Consider the following 16,818-nt stretch of genomic DNA (forward strand, 5'->3'; position numbering starts at 1 on the left):
ATAAGGAGAGTTCCAAACCTCTCTGCCAAAAACAGCTAGTTTTAATTTCCCTGCTACCCACTCAGACCATTCCCAGACAGTCCTAGCAAAATTCTTGCTTGAGAAATTGCTCTTTGCTAAGAAGCTATTTGTGTTTCTTTTTGACCATTTTAATTGAAAACAATCACAGTAAGGTACTTAATTGTTACCCATAAATTATTTCATATTGAAAAACGGCTGCATTGGACCTTTAACGTTCGATATCAAGATATATTATTTACTCAACAAAATTACGTTTCGTTTTCGGCAGGCTATATTTGTTCCGCTAAGTCCTGTGTTACATATTTAATTTCCAAAACGTCATGCGCTCCCCTTGAGGCACGTCATTTGGCCCTGCTGCCGCCAGATGGCGCTATTACACATTGTCTTTTGTCATTGGCACGGAAGGAGTAATAGCGCCATCTGGCGGTAGCAGGGCCAACAGTGGGCCACAGTTCATCCGAGAAATGACGTGCCTCAAGGGGAGCGCATGACGTTTTGGAAATTAAATATGTAACACAGGACTTAGCGGAACAAATATAGCCTGCCGAAAACGAAACTTAATTGTCTTCTTTCCTTTAAAGCTGTTCAGGTGACTATCTTTCAAACTGGGAGCGACTTGATAAACGCTTACGGAAAACTTGCAAACTTCACCCGCGGACAATTCCGGTATGTGAGTCTGAGTTGTTTGTTCTAACTGTTGCAGTGGGATTTTCACATAATGAGTAGTTTTTATTTTATTTTTTAAACAGCCTGTTATAGTTTTTCCACTTATACAAAACATCGACGGTTGTCTATGGCGCAGTAATAGTTATTCACAGACGTAGAGTCGGCTAAACTGATCCTAGATCTGAGCTCATGAATCTTGTTACAGTAGCCCACTGCCAGTGAATGTTATTCTTGGGGGAAGGGTGCAATTGCGGCCCGCAATTCGGGGCGTTCCTGCATCTGCAGGACTCTCTCTTTATACACTATATATACAAAAGTATGTGGACACCCCTTTGCATGGCTGTGTGCTCAATTTTATACACCTGTCAGCAACAGGCATAGACAAACATTGGCAGTAGAATGGCCTTACTGAAGAGCTCAGTGACTTCCAAAGTGGCACATCATAGGATGCCACCTTTCCAACAAGTAAGTTGGTCAAATTTCTACCCTGCTAGAGCTGCCCCGGTCAACTGTGAGTGCTGTTATCGTGAAGTGAAAACATCTAGGAGCAACAACGGCTCAGCCGCGAAGTGGAAGGCCACACAAGCTCACAGAACGGGACCGCCGAGTGCTGAAGCGCGTAAAAATCGTCTGTCCTCGGTGGCAACACTCACTACAGACTTCCAAACTGCCTCTGGAAGCAGCAACGTCAGCAGAAGAACTGTTCCTCGGGAGCTTCATGAAGTGGGTTTCCATGGCCGAGCAGCCGCACACAAGCCTAAGATCATCATGCGCAATGCAAAGCGTCGGCTAGAGTGGTGTAAAGCTCGCCGCCGTCGGAGATCTGGAGCAGTGGAAACGCATTCTCTGAAGTGATGAATCACGCTTCACCATCTGGCAGTCTGACGGACGAATCTGGGTTAGGCGGATGCCAGGAGAACACTACCTGCCCGAATGCATAGTGCCAACTGGGTATTATTATTATTTATTATAAAGTTTGGTGGAGGAATAGTGGTCTGGGGCTGTTTCATGGTTTGGGCTAGGCCCCTTAGTTCCAGTGAAATAAATGACATTCTAGATATTGCCAGACCTCACTAATGCTTGTGGATGTGAATGGAAGCAAGTCCCTGCAGCAATGTTCCAACATCTACTGGAAAGCCTTCCCAGAAGAGTGGAGGCTGTTATAGCAGCAAAGGGGGACCAACTCCATATTAATGCCCATGATTTTGGAATGAGATGTCCGACGAGCAGGTGTCCACATACTTTTGGTAATGTAGTGTACTTCTAATGGTCAATTTTTAAGAAGGGCTCCGGGACAGAGGCGGGGTGCTCCAGTACAGTAAGTGGTGGTAACGCACCATAACGTTGTATGCCAACCGTTGATAAACCCCACAGAAGAAGAGGCGGGGGCGACAACGCCGGTAGCTAGCTAGCTAGGCGAACGGTAGACAGTGTCAGTGTCCTTCGCCCTCGCCTGTCGGTGACTGTTTTCCCACAGTGCTGTTAACGACGGCGAGGGCAGGCGTTAGCGAAGCCTAAGGACACTGGGTACTAGCTAGTTAGCTAGATAGGTATGACTCCGGTACACGTCAGGCGGGATTGGTAGCTAGCTAGCTAACGATAGCTAGGACTCTGGTACACAGCAGGCGGGGGGCGACACCGGTAGCTAGTGATGATACTTTATAATCCCGGAGCTCCGAGCCATGCGTCAAAATCGCTAAGCAGCTAACTTCGAAGCAGTGTGCCGAAGCATGTATCACTTTATCAGAAGTACGTCATCATCAATGACGTCCGAAGCTTCGTTTGATCATGTGCTTTTTCAAACCGTGTGTTGCAAAATGCGAGATCCCACTGATTAGTCGTTGTTGCGGCGCTTTCTTCTATTCTAAGCTGCATTCAAACACTGACCTCTACAGGACACCGTACTTACAAATATAGTTAGGATTTTGTACAAAAAGTTTCACCTGACTGGTAGTTTAGCAGGTAGAGTATGGAACATTCAGGGCGGTGAGGGTCTGGGGTCGAAACCCGTTGAAGGAACACTATTAAGAAAAATATATATGTGAAAACACACTTTCTGCACAGTTCAAATAATTTGTTTTATTTAGTATAATATACATTTCTGTCTTAAGCATCCTAAATAATGCCATAGATTCCGTTTTTGAAAATAGTAATTTTGAAGGCAAAAAAGGGAAGCATGATGTGAACGTGGTATTCCAACGGATTATAGGCTACTAAACCAACGATTTACTGCTGCACCACGGAGATTTGCTGAAAACAGTGGAGAAAAAAACGCTGAACAGCAGATGTTACTAATATGCATTGTGAACAGATAATGAAGTTCCCAGTAATGAGCCCTTTTTCTGCACAATTTGGTGAAAGTGGCGAAGCCTTCAGAAAACCTTGATTTCCCATCACCACTGGTAGCTAGCTGGTTACGATACCGGCACAGATGGAACCAGGGTTGCCAGGTATAGCTAAAATGTATAGTCCAATGACCTCTGAAAACCCGCCCACATGGCCTGAAAACTAGCCCTCCCAAGAAATTTGCAGCATGAGAGGAGTTGCCACATTTATCCAATAAACCCTTTTCCCATAAAGTTACCATGGCTTTCAACCAATCAGCATTCAGGGCTCAAACCACCCAGTTTATAATTGTAAATAAATCCTGTTTGCGCATGTGCATAACTATAGATAAATCCGACAGAAGAGTTTGAGTGATGAATATTGGACAGAGGATCTCAATCTCTGTGCATTAAACACTTGGACGAACTTCAAAAAATGAATGTTGGGCAATTTTCTGGCAAATGTGCAGTTACTAGGTGCCAGATGTTAAGACTACAAACCGTTATAAATGGCCAATTTGCGAGATTGACTTGTTATTTCAAGAACTGAGCATGAGTAAAACCCTTCGCTTGATACGGTTTTCCATAAGAAAAGTCGACATTAGAATGCAGTTTACTTTAAACCACCTCTGAGCGAATTTATCTGAAGAGCTCTATTGCGCCTAAAGTCGTTTTCCAATGCTTTGTCGCCGTTATATCAGTTCTAGCGCGTTAATGTTTTATGGAAAAAGGGTGCCTCCATAATGACCAATCTAAATAGCCTACCTACAACTATGATTAATTTTCCCCCATTGGAAACGACAGGCTCTGGTCTATTTTGGGTTACTTAACACAATATTTGATACCGGCAGACAGTGTCCTTCGCCCCAGAAAAATTGTGATAATACTTTTATTTCCCCTTTGACCCACATTTTAATCGCATAGACAATCAGGGGAAATCCAGAATATCAGGTGTCACACAAGCATGAAGATGGCGTGCTCGAAGGGGGGCCGTTTATGCAGGAACCAATGGAATGCTCGCATGGGAGGCGTTCCTGCAGATGCAGAAATGCCTATATGCATGAACGCCCCGAATTGCGGGCCCCAATTACTGACTATTAGAGAATTATTGGGAACAGTCTAGATAAGAGCGAGACAGGGAGGGATACTTCAAAGTAGTACCACTGCCCCCGCTCGCTTCCCGTAACCATACTTCATTTTTAGTTACTGATCAACAGTAACTTTATTTTCGTTTATATAATTTTGAGCTCTTCCATTGCAATGAATAACACAATGCTGTTTGTTTATAATCATTGTTCTAATCTAGATAGTTTGCTGAATCATGGCTCTCTCACAGTTATCACACGGTGGTTAGGGTATCCCCTGCCCCAGTATCTGTACGTTAGAGATGCCTCTGAACTCAGATTCAAACTCCCATTAGACAGCTCTGCAAGCGAGTTTACCAAATAGGGAGTTTCGCTGAGCAGTAATCTTCATTGACTCCCGTTACGGCCTGTATGTACTTCCAAAAAAGGTCTAAATAAAAATACAAGCAAGCGAAAAAAATATTTTTCAGCACCTCCCATGTATTGAGCTGTTGTAGACTTTCTGTGCGTGGCAGTATGAGTGCCGAATATGATTTTTTTTTGTTTGCTTGTACATTTTTATTTAGACCTTTTTTGGAAGTACATACCGGCCGTAATGGGAGTAAATTAAGGTAGTTGCTGAGCGACACTCCATATTTGGCGAGTAACGAACGTATTTTGACATAATGCTTGCAGAGCTGTCTAATGGGAGTTTGAATCTGAGCTTCCTGGGCGTTAGAGAGGAGACCCATCATACTCATTGTCGACATCTCTAATGCACAGATACTGGGGTAGGTATCCCCTAGGGATACCAGGATGGACTTTGACCTCCTTTAAAACCCCTTTTTAGATTATATTATGTACTCCTAAGACCTTTACCATCCTAACCTAGTAGGATACCTACTAGGATCCTAACTACCTAGCCGACTAGGTGAAAAATCTGTCCATGTGCCCTTGAGCAAGGCACTTAACCCTAATTGCTCCTGTAAATCGCTCTGGATGAGAACTTCTGCTAAATGACTGAAGTGTCAAATGTAACATTTGTTATTTGTCATCCTGTGTCTCTGTCTCTAGTGCCCTGTTTCAGACAAGATCAACACTTGTCCAGACAAGATCAACACTTCTTGAACCCCTCTCCTAGTGAGATAAACAGACCTAGTGATGTCCCAACCTGACAGGAATATCTATTCTCCATTGGAGGGGGGCGTCCAGCCCCCAAATGTAGTCTTTGGGCAGCCAAGCCCCCCAGGATATGAGATGACCTTACCCAACACACAGGGGATGCCTAACTCATTTGGGGGGCCAGGGCCTGCTCCAGGGGGGATGCCCTTCCCCTCGCCTGGGGCATTTGGTCAGCCCATGTACTTCCAGGGTCAGGGGAACCCAGGATATGGCACAGCACCTTACGCTCCCATGCCTGGGGCCTACGGTCAGGGCTTTGACAACCCAAATCATGGTGAGTACTTCAATATCATTCAGAAGTAATGTGGTGATGGGAATCAAGTTTCAAGTTTTAAAGGAATAGTTCACTCAAACTATCTTTTAGTATTTTACTCATTTGTCCACAAAATTATGCGTGACAGCAGTGCCATTTTCAAGGTGGAGCACTTTCAGTACGGAGCAAAAACTATGTGATTTATCATTCATTAAAAGATAGAAAGGGGCATTTTGAAGTATGTGTGGTCTGATGTGCATTGAGTCTATCTGTCTTTTCTCCCAGACCCAAACACTGATTACAACAGCGATGATCAACCCCTTGCCTATTGTGACAACAGTGCCTTCTCTCTTGGCTCTGGGCTGGACGACAAGACCATACGGCGAGCCTTTATCCGGAAAGTAAGGGATCACCGGGATGCCAAGAGGCTCCAAATCAGGACCTCAAGCAAACTTGAACTAAAGATAAAAGATAAACTTAAGATAAAATGGTTGTACATGCATCTGTATAGCCATCATAATAATCAAACAAAATGGCCTGAAACCATTTTTAAAGAACAATCCCCAAAGTCTATTATAGAACTGTATGGATCCTATATCTAATAGTCTGTCTCCTTGTCCACATACAGGTCTTCATGGTGTTGACCGTCCAGCTGATGGTAACATTCTCCTTTGTGGCTCTCTTCACCTTTGTGGAGGGAATCAAAGTGTTCGTCAGGGCCAACCCATGGACGTACTGGGTGTCCTATGGCATCTTCTTCGTCTCTCTCATCACCATCAGCTGCTGCGGAGAGTTTCGCCGCAAACATCCATGGAACCTGATTGCACTAGTAAGTTAATAAGACCTGTCTCGTTTAAATGGCTGTCATTCCTATAATATAATGATATACTTTATGGGCCAGTTTTCCAAACTCGGATTAAGCCTATACCTGGACTAAAAAGCACGCTCAATGATCAATAGTAATCGTAGCTATACTTTATGGGCCGGTTCTGTATATTTATCAAATTGAAGAAAAATAAAATCATGTCTTATTCACTATAAGCCTGTGTTGATATGTGCACTTCCACATAAAACGTTGTATAAGTATTGTTGAAGTTCTGAAAGAGGTTGTATCACTCTCCTTGCCTCTGGTGTTTCCAGTCCATCCTGACCCTGGCTATGTCCTACATGGTGGGGATGATAGCTAGTTTCTACGACACTGACTCAGTCATCATGGCCGTGGGCATCACTGCTGTTGTCTGCTTCACCGTGGTCATCTTCTCTCTCCAGGTCTGTATCCATCTGGACATCCCTCCCTCCTTCTGTCTCTCTGTCTCTCTATGTCTGTCTGTCTGTCTCTCTGTCTGTCTGTCTCTGTCTGTCTGTCTGTCTGTCTGTCTGTCTGCTCTCTCTCTCTCTCTCTCTCTCTCTCTCTCTCTCTCTCTTCTCACAGTTCAACATGTCATAGGGTTATCAGGGTTGGGGTGTATTCCATCTATATTCCAGTCAATGCCGCAATTAAAGGTAGACTCAGCGAAATGACGTTGCCACAAGTGAGATGCAAGACTTTGCTCCCACACAGTCACACACCGTATCTGTGCATTGGCATGGGTTCACGTCATATCGCTGAGTCTACCTTTAAACAGCATTGCTATGGAATCAAATTGAACTGGAATTGACCCTGCCATCATATATACTGGCTCTACCCTGTTCAATGAAGCTAGTGATGATACTGACCCTACTCTGTTCAGTGATGATACTGACCCTACCCTGTTCAGTGATGATACTGACCCTACCCTGTTCAGTGATGATACTGACCCTACCCTGTTCAGTGACGATACTGACCCTACCCTGTTCAGTGACGATACTGACCCTACCCTGTTCAGTGACGATACTGACCCTACCCTGTTCAGTGACGATACTGACCCTACCCTGTTCAGTGACGATACTGACCCTACCCTGTTCAGTGACGATACTGACCCTACCCTGTTCAGTGACGATACTGACCCTACCCTGTTCAGTGACGATACTGACCCTACCCTGTTCAGTGACGATACTGACCCTACCCTGTTCAGTGACGATACTGACCCTACCCTGTTCAGTGACGATACTGACCCTACCATGTTCAGTGACGATACTGACCCTACCCTGTTCAGTGACGATACTGACCCTACCCTGTTCAGTGACGATACTGACCCTACCCTGTTCAGTGACGATACTGACCCTACCCTGTTCAGTGACGATACTGACCCTACCCTGTTCAGTGAAGATACTGACCCTACCCTGTTCAGTGACGATACTGACCCTACCCTGTTCTGTGACGATACTGACCCTACCCTGTTCAGTGACGATACTGACCCTACCCTGTTCAGTGACGGTACTGAGCCTACCCTGTTCAGTGACGGTACTGAGCCTACCCTGTTCAGTGATGATACTGACCCTACCCTGTTCAGTGATGGTACTGACCCTACCCTGTTCAGTAATGGTACTGACCCTACCCTGTTCAGTAATGGTACTGACCCTACTCTGTTCAGTAATGGTACTGACCCTACTCTGCTAGGTGAGGCTAGTGATATTATTATTGATTGATAGGAAATGAGTCACCTCATTGGCTAATAACTAATATGTCCCTTTGACCTTTGGCCTTCATCCTGACCCGACCTCTGACCCCATACAGACCAAGTATGACTTCACTTCCTGTCACGGTGTGCTGTTGGTCTGTCTGATTGTCCTGGTTCTCTTCGGCTTCCTCTGCATCTTCATCCGCAACAAGATCCTGGAACTGGTCTACGCCTCGTTGGGCGCTCTACTCTTCACATGCGTAAGTCCTTGCCACAAATGCCAACCTATTTCCTTTATAGTGCACTACTTTTGACCATAGTAGTGCACTGTTTAGGGAATGGTGACATTAGGGACGCATACTAACATCTCTTTGGCAATGATCTTGATTATCACAGGTGGTGTCTCTTTTCCTGTAGAAACTATACTGGTGGTAGTAGTAGTACAACTATTTAAGTATTCATGCAAGTGTTTTGATGGATGGGTCCTGGTCAAAGTAGTGCACTATATAGGGAACAGGATGCCATTTGGGACACAGTCTTAGTCATTATTTTGCATGTGTTGATCTGTCAGACCAAATCAAGACCATATCTTACTAGACATATTTACATTTACATTTTAGTCATTTAGCAGATGCTCTTATCCAGAGCGACTTACAGTGCATACATTTACATACTATCTTGCTAAATAGAATGAGTAGAATGCTAATTGTAATTGTGATAATAGAATGATCATTGTTTTGAATGTGATTGATTCCAGTTCTTGGCTGTGGACACTCAGCTGCTGCTAGGCAACAAGGAGAAGGCCCTGAGTCCAGAGGACTATGTTTTTGCTGCTCTCACCCTGTACACTGACATCATCAACATCTTCCTCTACATCCTGTCTATCGTTGGAAGATCACGGAACTGAGCGCTTCCTCTAAAGGAACCATTGAAGGATGAAGGAGTCTTTTACGGGAGTTACTTAAATGTTCCCATATCTAGGACAACACCTGCTACACATTGTTTTATGCGCCAATGTCTAATTTGAACTCTGCTGTCGCCTGTCGTTCTAAATGTGGTTCCCTGTGCGCTTTAGAGCAGTGGTTCCCAAACTGACTGAGATTGGGAAACCCTGATTTAGCAGATGCGACCTATTTTGCTATTGTGTTACTATTTTTCTTTGCTAATTTTCTTATCTCTGCATTGTTGGGAAAGGACTCGTAAGTAAGCATTTCACGGTAAAGTCTACACCTGTGTATTCGGCGCATGTGACATAACGTTTGATTTGACTTATTCAGTTCTTTCAATTTAGGTAATAAACAACCACATATCACAGTCATAGCAAGTACCTCTTATTGATAATACTCCCTCATGTTAATTGTGCTCAGTTTTACTACAATCCAGACTGGTTTAAATTGTGTAGTGTGAATAATTAATATTTGGATTCAATTTGTTTTGTGATATTTCTGATGTTTGTGAGTCTTTGCAGCTGTATTTGTTGATAGTTATTCAATTAAAAACTGAATTGTAATCTCGTTGTTTTTTTGTATCAGTGCTGGCGATTACTGGATGCTGCTAAATTGTTTCTAATAGTATATGAATCATGATTATGCACTCTGTCATGATTATTTTTTTAAAGCCAAAAGCACGAATGTCAGATGTTTGTTAATATATTTTTCAAGACATTTGTGCCTAGTTTTCAGCTTTTCAGTATGGAGAGAAATGGTGTGAGAAATTATTTCCCGTGATGCAATGCTATCTTTATTTTTGTATGACATCATAAAGGAGATCCTATAATTCTATGTTATACGTGTAATTATGACACATGACATAACGGTGTCAAGTTAAATCGAACGTTCTGACTGACACCCTATTGTGATGCTATTGATAACAACCTATTTCATTGGAGGATTTGATTTATAGCACAGACGGAAAGGGTCTGCAAACTGTCGGGTTGTGCCTCAACTGTCTGACCGCCTGAAGTAGGCGCTTGGAGTCGGAGAAGCGTCTGTATGGATATGGATACCGAGGGTGGCGGTGCGTCATTGCGCTTGGAGAATGAGAAACTGCGGCACGAGAATGACGACCTGAAATTAATGCTTGGCCTGATGAAAGAAAACTTTGATCTGAAGTCCAAGCTTCAAACCTCCACTCTAACCAGCGACACTGTCAGGGAATCGACAGGTAACTGTTCAAGTATCGTTTACGCATTGCAATCTCCATCTCCTATGTGGGTGATGGTGGTGCGTGTGCCGCTCTTTGCCACTAAAGGGCATCCGAGACACGTGACACGTCAGTACAGTTAGCATTAATCGGCAGGGTTGGAAAGGCATTGAAGAAAATTGGAATTGGAGAATTGGATTTGGAATTTCAGTATACATCGTGAATTGAAATGGAATGAATCCCAACTCTGCAAGTCAGTACTGCCATGCAGGTCCTAGCAACAGCACCAGCTAAGATCTTGGACATATAATAATAATAATAGGGGTGGCAGGTAGCCTGGTGGTTAAGCGCTTTGGGCCAGTAACCGAAAGGATGCTGGTTTGAACCCCTGAGCCGACTAGGTGAAAAGTCTGTCTGTGCCCCTGAGCAAGGCACTTAACCCTAATTGCTCATGTAAGTCTGCTAAATGACTAAAATGTAAATAATTTATTCAATTTATTATATAGCTCTATTCATTACATAAAGACATCTCAAAGTGATGTAAAGCAACAACAAAAAACAAGCAATTTAAAAACAACGTTAAGTGCATTAGTTGATCTACTGTCAAGAGACTGAAGGTTGAGAATGCTAATGGTCCCGTTCAATTGCTTAGACGTTGCCAGATCTTAAAACGCCTGTATAGGTATTTTACCTATCGGCTAACCAAATCATATGTTATAACAATCTGGCAGTCGATGACGTGGCAGGCAACCATTGGTTGATGCATGCGACGTCTAAGCAACCCATGGCTTGAGTGAGGTGAGCAGAGGGAGGATGTGGTCAAAGGGGGAGAACATTTACATATATTTGCTTATTATTTTTGCCAGGTCTCGTTTTGTCTCAATTTGTCACCCTTTTTGCATTTAGAATTGATTCTGATTATAATTTCCTACCCCCAGGCAGGAACACAACTATTCAGTGGCAAGACACCGTGGATGAGGACAGATTCAAACATGAGCTGCATCAATCGTCCAAACATCCTCACAGAACATCTTCCCCAATTAACCTGGAGTCCTACACCAAGCGCTGCATGTGCACAGACCCACGAGAACATGAAGAGACTGCGAGCTACTCTTATGTCATGTCTCAGAAGGTGAAAGGTGTGTGAAATGGTCGTTTGCTCATCACAACTTTGGGCATGATCCTTAGAGATATGTTAGTCAGAAATTGAATCCCCATTTTGTATCAACTGAGCTGATTATGACAATATTGTAATAGCAGAATATAAAAATATTTCTTCAAACCTATTGTGTGTCCCAAATTGCACCCTATTGCCTATATAGTGCATAACTTTTGACTAGGGCCCATAGGGCTCTGGTCAAAAGGAGTGCACTATATAGGAAACAGGGTGCCATTTGGGACGTTATATTTTGTTTAGAATAGAATAGAAACATTTTGTTAAACTACCTGTGGATTCATGTTTATGTTGGTGTAATGTGATCTATTGGAACTAATCCATGCAGATTCAGAGGTTGGTGTTTATGTTATTGTTCAGATCCAGAACGGTTGGTGGGGGAGATAGCCTTCCAGCTGGATCGAAGGATCCTGTCCTATGTGTTCCAGAGCCAGACCAGACTCTATGGGTTTACTGTGCTCAATATACCAGACAAGATCATTCAGGTGGGAACGGTGTGTGTGTGGATGTGCATCTGTGTTGTCCTTTACACAAAAGGCTGATATTCCAGTTTTTGAATAATAAGAAAGTTGAACACCATATTCCTTCCTTCTGTCTGCTAAGGGATAATAGGGTAGTTTAACACCATATTCCTTCCTTCTGTCTGCTAAGGGATAATAGGGTAGTTTAACACCATATTCCTTCCTTCTGTCTGCTAAGGGATAATAGGGTAGTTTAACACCATATTCCTTCCTTCTGTCTGCTAAGGGATAATAGGGTAGTTTAACACCATATTCCTTCCTTCTGTCTGCTAAGGGATAATAGGGTAGTTTAACACCATATTCCTTCCTTCTGTCTGCTAAGGGATAATAGGGTAGTTTAACACCATATTCCTTCCTTCTGTCTGCTAAGGGATAATAGGGTAGTTTAACACCATATTCCTTCCTTCTGTCTGCTAAGGGATAATATGCTAGTTTAACAACAGGGTGTGGTGGGGTGCCATGTATTCCTTTCAGTGATTCACACATAGATGGAATTCAAAGCCTCCAAACTGGTTTCTTCCCACGTCAAAATGGTTTTCCATTTCCTAAGAAGCTAATTGCAAATCTGTTCTAAACAAATGTGTGAGACAGTTGGATAATGGCATGTACAGTATAACTGAATTAGAAACTCCACAGGCTAATCCCACTCCCATGAGACTGTGGCTGCATCCCAAATGGCACCCTCTAACCCAGGGGTGTCAAACGTCCGGCCCGCGGGCCGGATCAGGCCCGCAAACGGGTTTAATCCGGCCCGCGAGATGATAAAAAAAATAAATAATTAAGATAAAAAAAAAAAAAAAAAATTTTTTTGGTCAAGTATAAAAATGCGCTGCAATTTTTCAATAAAATAAACTGCTGTTCCAACTGCGTCCACTGGATGGCGCAATAGCAATTGTGTTAAGCAAGCAAACTGTTTATACCGGGGCAGAGCAAGTAGGTCAAGCACGTGCAGCCAATGAGCTACTTTGTTTTGCCCGCGATATTTATTACGGCTTCTACTTTTAACATTAGGTGCTTTGGCACCCTCATTGCCCCAATATGTCTCTGTCAAAAAAGAGAAAAGTGGACGCAGAGTGCAGAGTGTTCCAAGAAAAATGGTCATCCTCCTATTTATTCACGGAATTGAATGGGAAAGCTGTATGTTTGGTGTGTTCAGAGCATGTTGCAGTGCTGAAAGAATATAACCTTCGTCGCCACTATGTGAGTCTTCATGCCGACAAATATGACAACTTTCAAGGACAGCGGAGATGAGAGAAGGTGAATGAACTGTTGGCGGGTCTGAAGAAACAGCAGTCTGTGTTTACTCACAGCCGAGACATCAGTGACGCTGCAGTGAAAGCTAGCTACCTCATTGCTAATGAAATCGCAGTGGCTTCAAAACCATTTAGTGAGGGTGAATTTGTAAAAACATGCATGATGAAGGCAGCGGAGATTGTGTGCCCTGAAAAGCGGCAGGCTTTTTGCAAATATCAGCCTGACAAGAAACACAGTTGCAGACAGGATTTCCGATCTTTCAGTGGATTTGGACAGCCAGTTGAAGCAAAAAGTAAAGTCATTTATTGCGTTTTCGGTTGCAATTGATGAAAGCACGGACATTACAGATGTTGCACAACTGGCCATTTTCATCCGCGGAGTTGATGACACATTGACCGTCACCGAGGAGTTCGTGAAGTTGGTGCCGATGACAGATACAACGACAGCAGCTGATATTTTTACCGCACTTTCGCTGTCGCCTGGCTACAGATGGTGCGCCCTCAATGATCGGGAAAAAAGCAGGCGTTGTGACAAAGTTCAGAGAGAAAGTGCAATCTGCAAATGGAGGACGTGATTTTTGACTTTTCACTGTATTTTGCACCAGGAGGCTTTGTGTTGCAAGTCATTAAAGATGGATAACGTCATGAAGGTGGTCATCCAAACTGTTAATTTCATCCGATCCAGAAGCCTGAATCACCGTCAGTTTGACAGCCTTCTCAGAGAGAAAGACCACATCTATGGCCTGCCATACCACACTGAGGTAAGATGGTTAAGCCGAGGTGCTGTGCTGAGGCGTTTCTTTGATTTACGAGAAGAAATTGAACAGTTCATGGAAGAAAAGGGCAAACCAGTGTTAGAATTTCATTCCGCAGAATGGATGCAGGACCTTGCATTTATGGTGGATGTTACAGAGCACCTGAATAACTTGAACAAACAGCTGCAAGGGCGCAACAAAGTTGTCACGCAGTATTATGACAGCATACGTTCTTTCAAGTTGAAGCTGTCATTGTGGGAGACGCAACTTGCTGGTGGTGATGCAGCTCACTTCCCCTGTCTGAAAAATGTGTGCGCGACCCAACATGTGGCAGACATGAAGCGGTTCAAAGATAAAATAACGGGACTGTTACGGGAGTTTGAGCAATGCTTTCAGATTTATGTTTATATGTTTATGTGCTATGGTTTTTAATTGATTTTATTTTATTTGTATATTTAACCTATTCTTGACTCTGTGGTTCTTGCACTTGTTTGGGGAACAGGATTTCATTATTTTTATCTACATTTCTGCCTGAGAAATGACACCCTGATATAGTTCTGTGATCTGTGATATACTTCTGTGAATCACTGAGGCATTGTGTGTTTGTGTGTTCTTTGTCCTCAGAACTTTCAAATAACTTGAGGTGTTTTATGATTAATAGTGATGTTGTGCTTTTGGACACTGTCCTCAGGCTCCAGCTTTATGTTTATATGTTTTTATGTTGATGTGCTATTGTTTTTAATTGATTTTATTTTATTTGTATATTTAACCTATTCTTGACTCTGTGGTTCTTGCACTTGTTTGGGGAACAGGATTTCATTATTTTTATCTACATTTCTGCCTGAGAAATGACACCCTGATATAGTTCTGTGATCTGTGAAACAGTTCTGTTAATCACTGAGGCATTGTGTGTTTGTGTGTTCTTTTTCTTTAGAATTTTCAAATAAACTTGACGTGTTTTATGATTAATAGTGATGTTGTGCTTGTACTATTTTGGACACACTGTCCTCAGGCTCCAGCTTTATGTTGTATGTTGATCGTATTAAAACAAAGAAAACAATCTGAAGTTGTTGTTTTTAAGTTATATATACCATGATTTTTCCGGTCCGGCCCACTTGGGAATAGATTTTCCTCCATGTGGCCCCTGAGCTAAAATGGGTTTGACACCCCTGCTCTAACCTATATAGTGCACTACTTTTGACTGTGTGTGCGTCCCAAATGGCACCCTATTCCATGTGGGCCCTGGTCAAAAGTAGTGCACTAAATAGGAAATAGGGTGCCATTTGGGACTGACATTTCTGTTTTCACTCAAACTAAAGCCTTGACCCCCTCCCCCCTCATTTCCTCAGGTGTCCACACACCCTCTGACAGGAAAGGTGGACGAGGGCTATCGGCTGCAACTGTCCCAGCGTCACTCTGAGCTGATGGCCAGGCTGAACCATCTTGGCTATAGTATGACTCTCCACCCCCCCTTCACAGAGTTCATCATCAACACCTATGGCATCCTGAGGCAGAGGCCTGACTCCTACAGCACTCAGGAGCTGGGATACAACAGGTGATGACGAAGCTTCAGGGTGCAAGCTCGGCTGTGGTGTCACAGCACACCTTTCCTGCCATCAGGTCGGAGGTATCGCAAAATTACTGTAAATGCCGTACTGCATGCTTCGGGAGGAGTTTCATCCCTGCGGGGGGATATCACCATGATTCATTAACAATTCTATGAAGCTTCCTCCTATATGTGCAGGTGTGGCGGGGTGAAGTACTAGGACTTTATGGGACTATTTACTGCTGTTTGTTTCCTGCCATGTTACAATGTGGTTTATGTATGTAATGTGTGGTTTATGTATGTAATGTGTGAGCTGTGGTAGGATTTTCCTCTTGTAGGACAATAAACAACAATCTAATCTAAACAGCCCGGACTTCCTGAGGAGAGTAGTGATCAACGCAGCACCCTCCAAGCTGCTGAAGGATCTCCTGCTGCTGTTCAGCTGCCTCTCTTTCATGGCCAGGCAGGACGGCAAGCCCCTCTTCCTCTGGTAGACAGGCTGGGACTAGCTCTTGTCCAGGGTGTTACGTGCAGCTTGCTGACGCTGAGCCTTTTATAAACGTTTAGGACCAGAGCTAGACTGGGACCGCCACAGAGACCACCTCCCTCCACAGCAGAGCAGTCGTCTGTGGAGAGTCAAGCTTTTACACTATAAACAAATGACTCGAACTCAACTCTTAACGTGTCTACGCTTGTATTTCTTTGGAGATAAGTGCTCTCTCATACAAACTTCACACACCCTCCACAGGGACTCATTCAGACAGGACAGGTCTGCATCTCCTGCATTGGACCATTTCCTTGTTTAGCCTACAAAGGTGGAGTATTTTTTAAAATTCATATTTTCCGTTCACTTGGTTTGTTGGTTGGTTGCACTGAGGGTGGTTTTGTGAGTTACCTGACATTATATTTCCATATTGAAATGACAGACATGGGAAACCTGGACAGAAGAAATACTTCTAGGGCTCATTGGGCCATAAAAGAAAAAAAAAAGCATTTCAACAAAGAAAAAGCAGCCTATGTTTAAGTATGCTCATTTTCACATACACCGAACAAAATTTTAACACAACATGTAAAGTGTTGGTCTCATGAGTTGAAATAAAAAATCCCAGACATTTTCCATACACACAAAAATATTTTCTCTCAAATGTTGTGCACAAAATTGTTTACATCCCTGTTAGTGAGCATTTATCCTTTGCCTAGATAATGCATCCACCTGACAGGTGTGGCCTTTCAAGAAGCTGATTAAACAGCATGATCATTACACAGGTGCACCTTGTGCTGGGGACAATAAAATGCCACTTTAAAATGTTTTGTCACACAACAATGCCACAGATGTCTCCAGTTTTGAGGGAGCGTGCAGTTGGCATGCTGAATGCA

General features: G+C 43.3%; 2 protein-coding genes across 2 annotated transcripts; both read left to right on the plus strand.

The window, feature by feature from the left end:
* Nucleotides 1-460: 460 nt before the first annotated feature.
* Nucleotides 461-9,197, plus strand: LOC121556563 (protein lifeguard 1). Its single transcript, XM_041870435.1, has 7 exons — nucleotides 461-687; nucleotides 5,150-5,531; nucleotides 5,796-5,911; nucleotides 6,139-6,339; nucleotides 6,651-6,779; nucleotides 8,167-8,310; nucleotides 8,808-9,197. The coding sequence occupies exons 2-7, from the start codon at nucleotides 5,237-5,239 to the stop codon at nucleotides 8,955-8,957; spliced, it is 1,035 nt and encodes a 344-aa protein (XP_041726369.1). The 5' UTR covers nucleotides 461-687; nucleotides 5,150-5,236; the 3' UTR covers nucleotides 8,958-9,197.
* Nucleotides 9,198-9,973: 776 nt separating this feature from the next.
* LOC121556583 (speriolin-like protein) lies at nucleotides 9,974-16,248 on the plus strand. Its single transcript, XM_041870463.2, has 5 exons — nucleotides 9,974-10,213; nucleotides 11,131-11,331; nucleotides 11,727-11,851; nucleotides 15,245-15,450; nucleotides 15,809-16,248. The coding sequence occupies exons 1-5, from the start codon at nucleotides 10,042-10,044 to the stop codon at nucleotides 15,933-15,935; spliced, it is 831 nt and encodes a 276-aa protein (XP_041726397.1). The 5' UTR covers nucleotides 9,974-10,041; the 3' UTR covers nucleotides 15,936-16,248.
* Nucleotides 16,249-16,818: the final 570 nt, after the last annotated feature.

This window comes from Coregonus clupeaformis, unplaced genomic scaffold, assembly GCF_020615455.1.
Source record: "Coregonus clupeaformis isolate EN_2021a unplaced genomic scaffold, ASM2061545v1 scaf0064, whole genome shotgun sequence".
Taxonomy (NCBI): Eukaryota; Metazoa; Chordata; class Actinopteri; order Salmoniformes; family Salmonidae; genus Coregonus; species Coregonus clupeaformis.

Coding starts and splice junctions, on each gene's coding strand:
- LOC121556563 (XM_041870435.1), top strand. CDS start 5,237: ATGTCCCAACCTGACAGGAATATCTATTCTCCATTGGAGGGGGGCGTC. Junction 6,340..6,650: donor CATGGAACCTGATTGCACTA/GTAAGTTAATAA, acceptor TGGTGTTTCCAG/TCCATCCTGACCCTGGCTAT. Junction 8,311..8,807: donor GCGCTCTACTCTTCACATGC/GTAAGTCCTTGC, acceptor GATTGATTCCAG/TTCTTGGCTGTGGACACTCA.
- LOC121556583 (XM_041870463.2), top strand. CDS start 10,042: ATGGATATGGATACCGAGGGTGGCGGTGCGTCATTGCGCTTGGAGAAT. Junction 10,214..11,130: donor CACTGTCAGGGAATCGACAG/GTAACTGTTCAA, acceptor TCCTACCCCCAG/GCAGGAACACAACTATTCAG. Junction 15,451..15,808: donor CAGGAGCTGGGATACAACAG/GTGATGACGAAG, acceptor TAATCTAAACAG/CCCGGACTTCCTGAGGAGAG.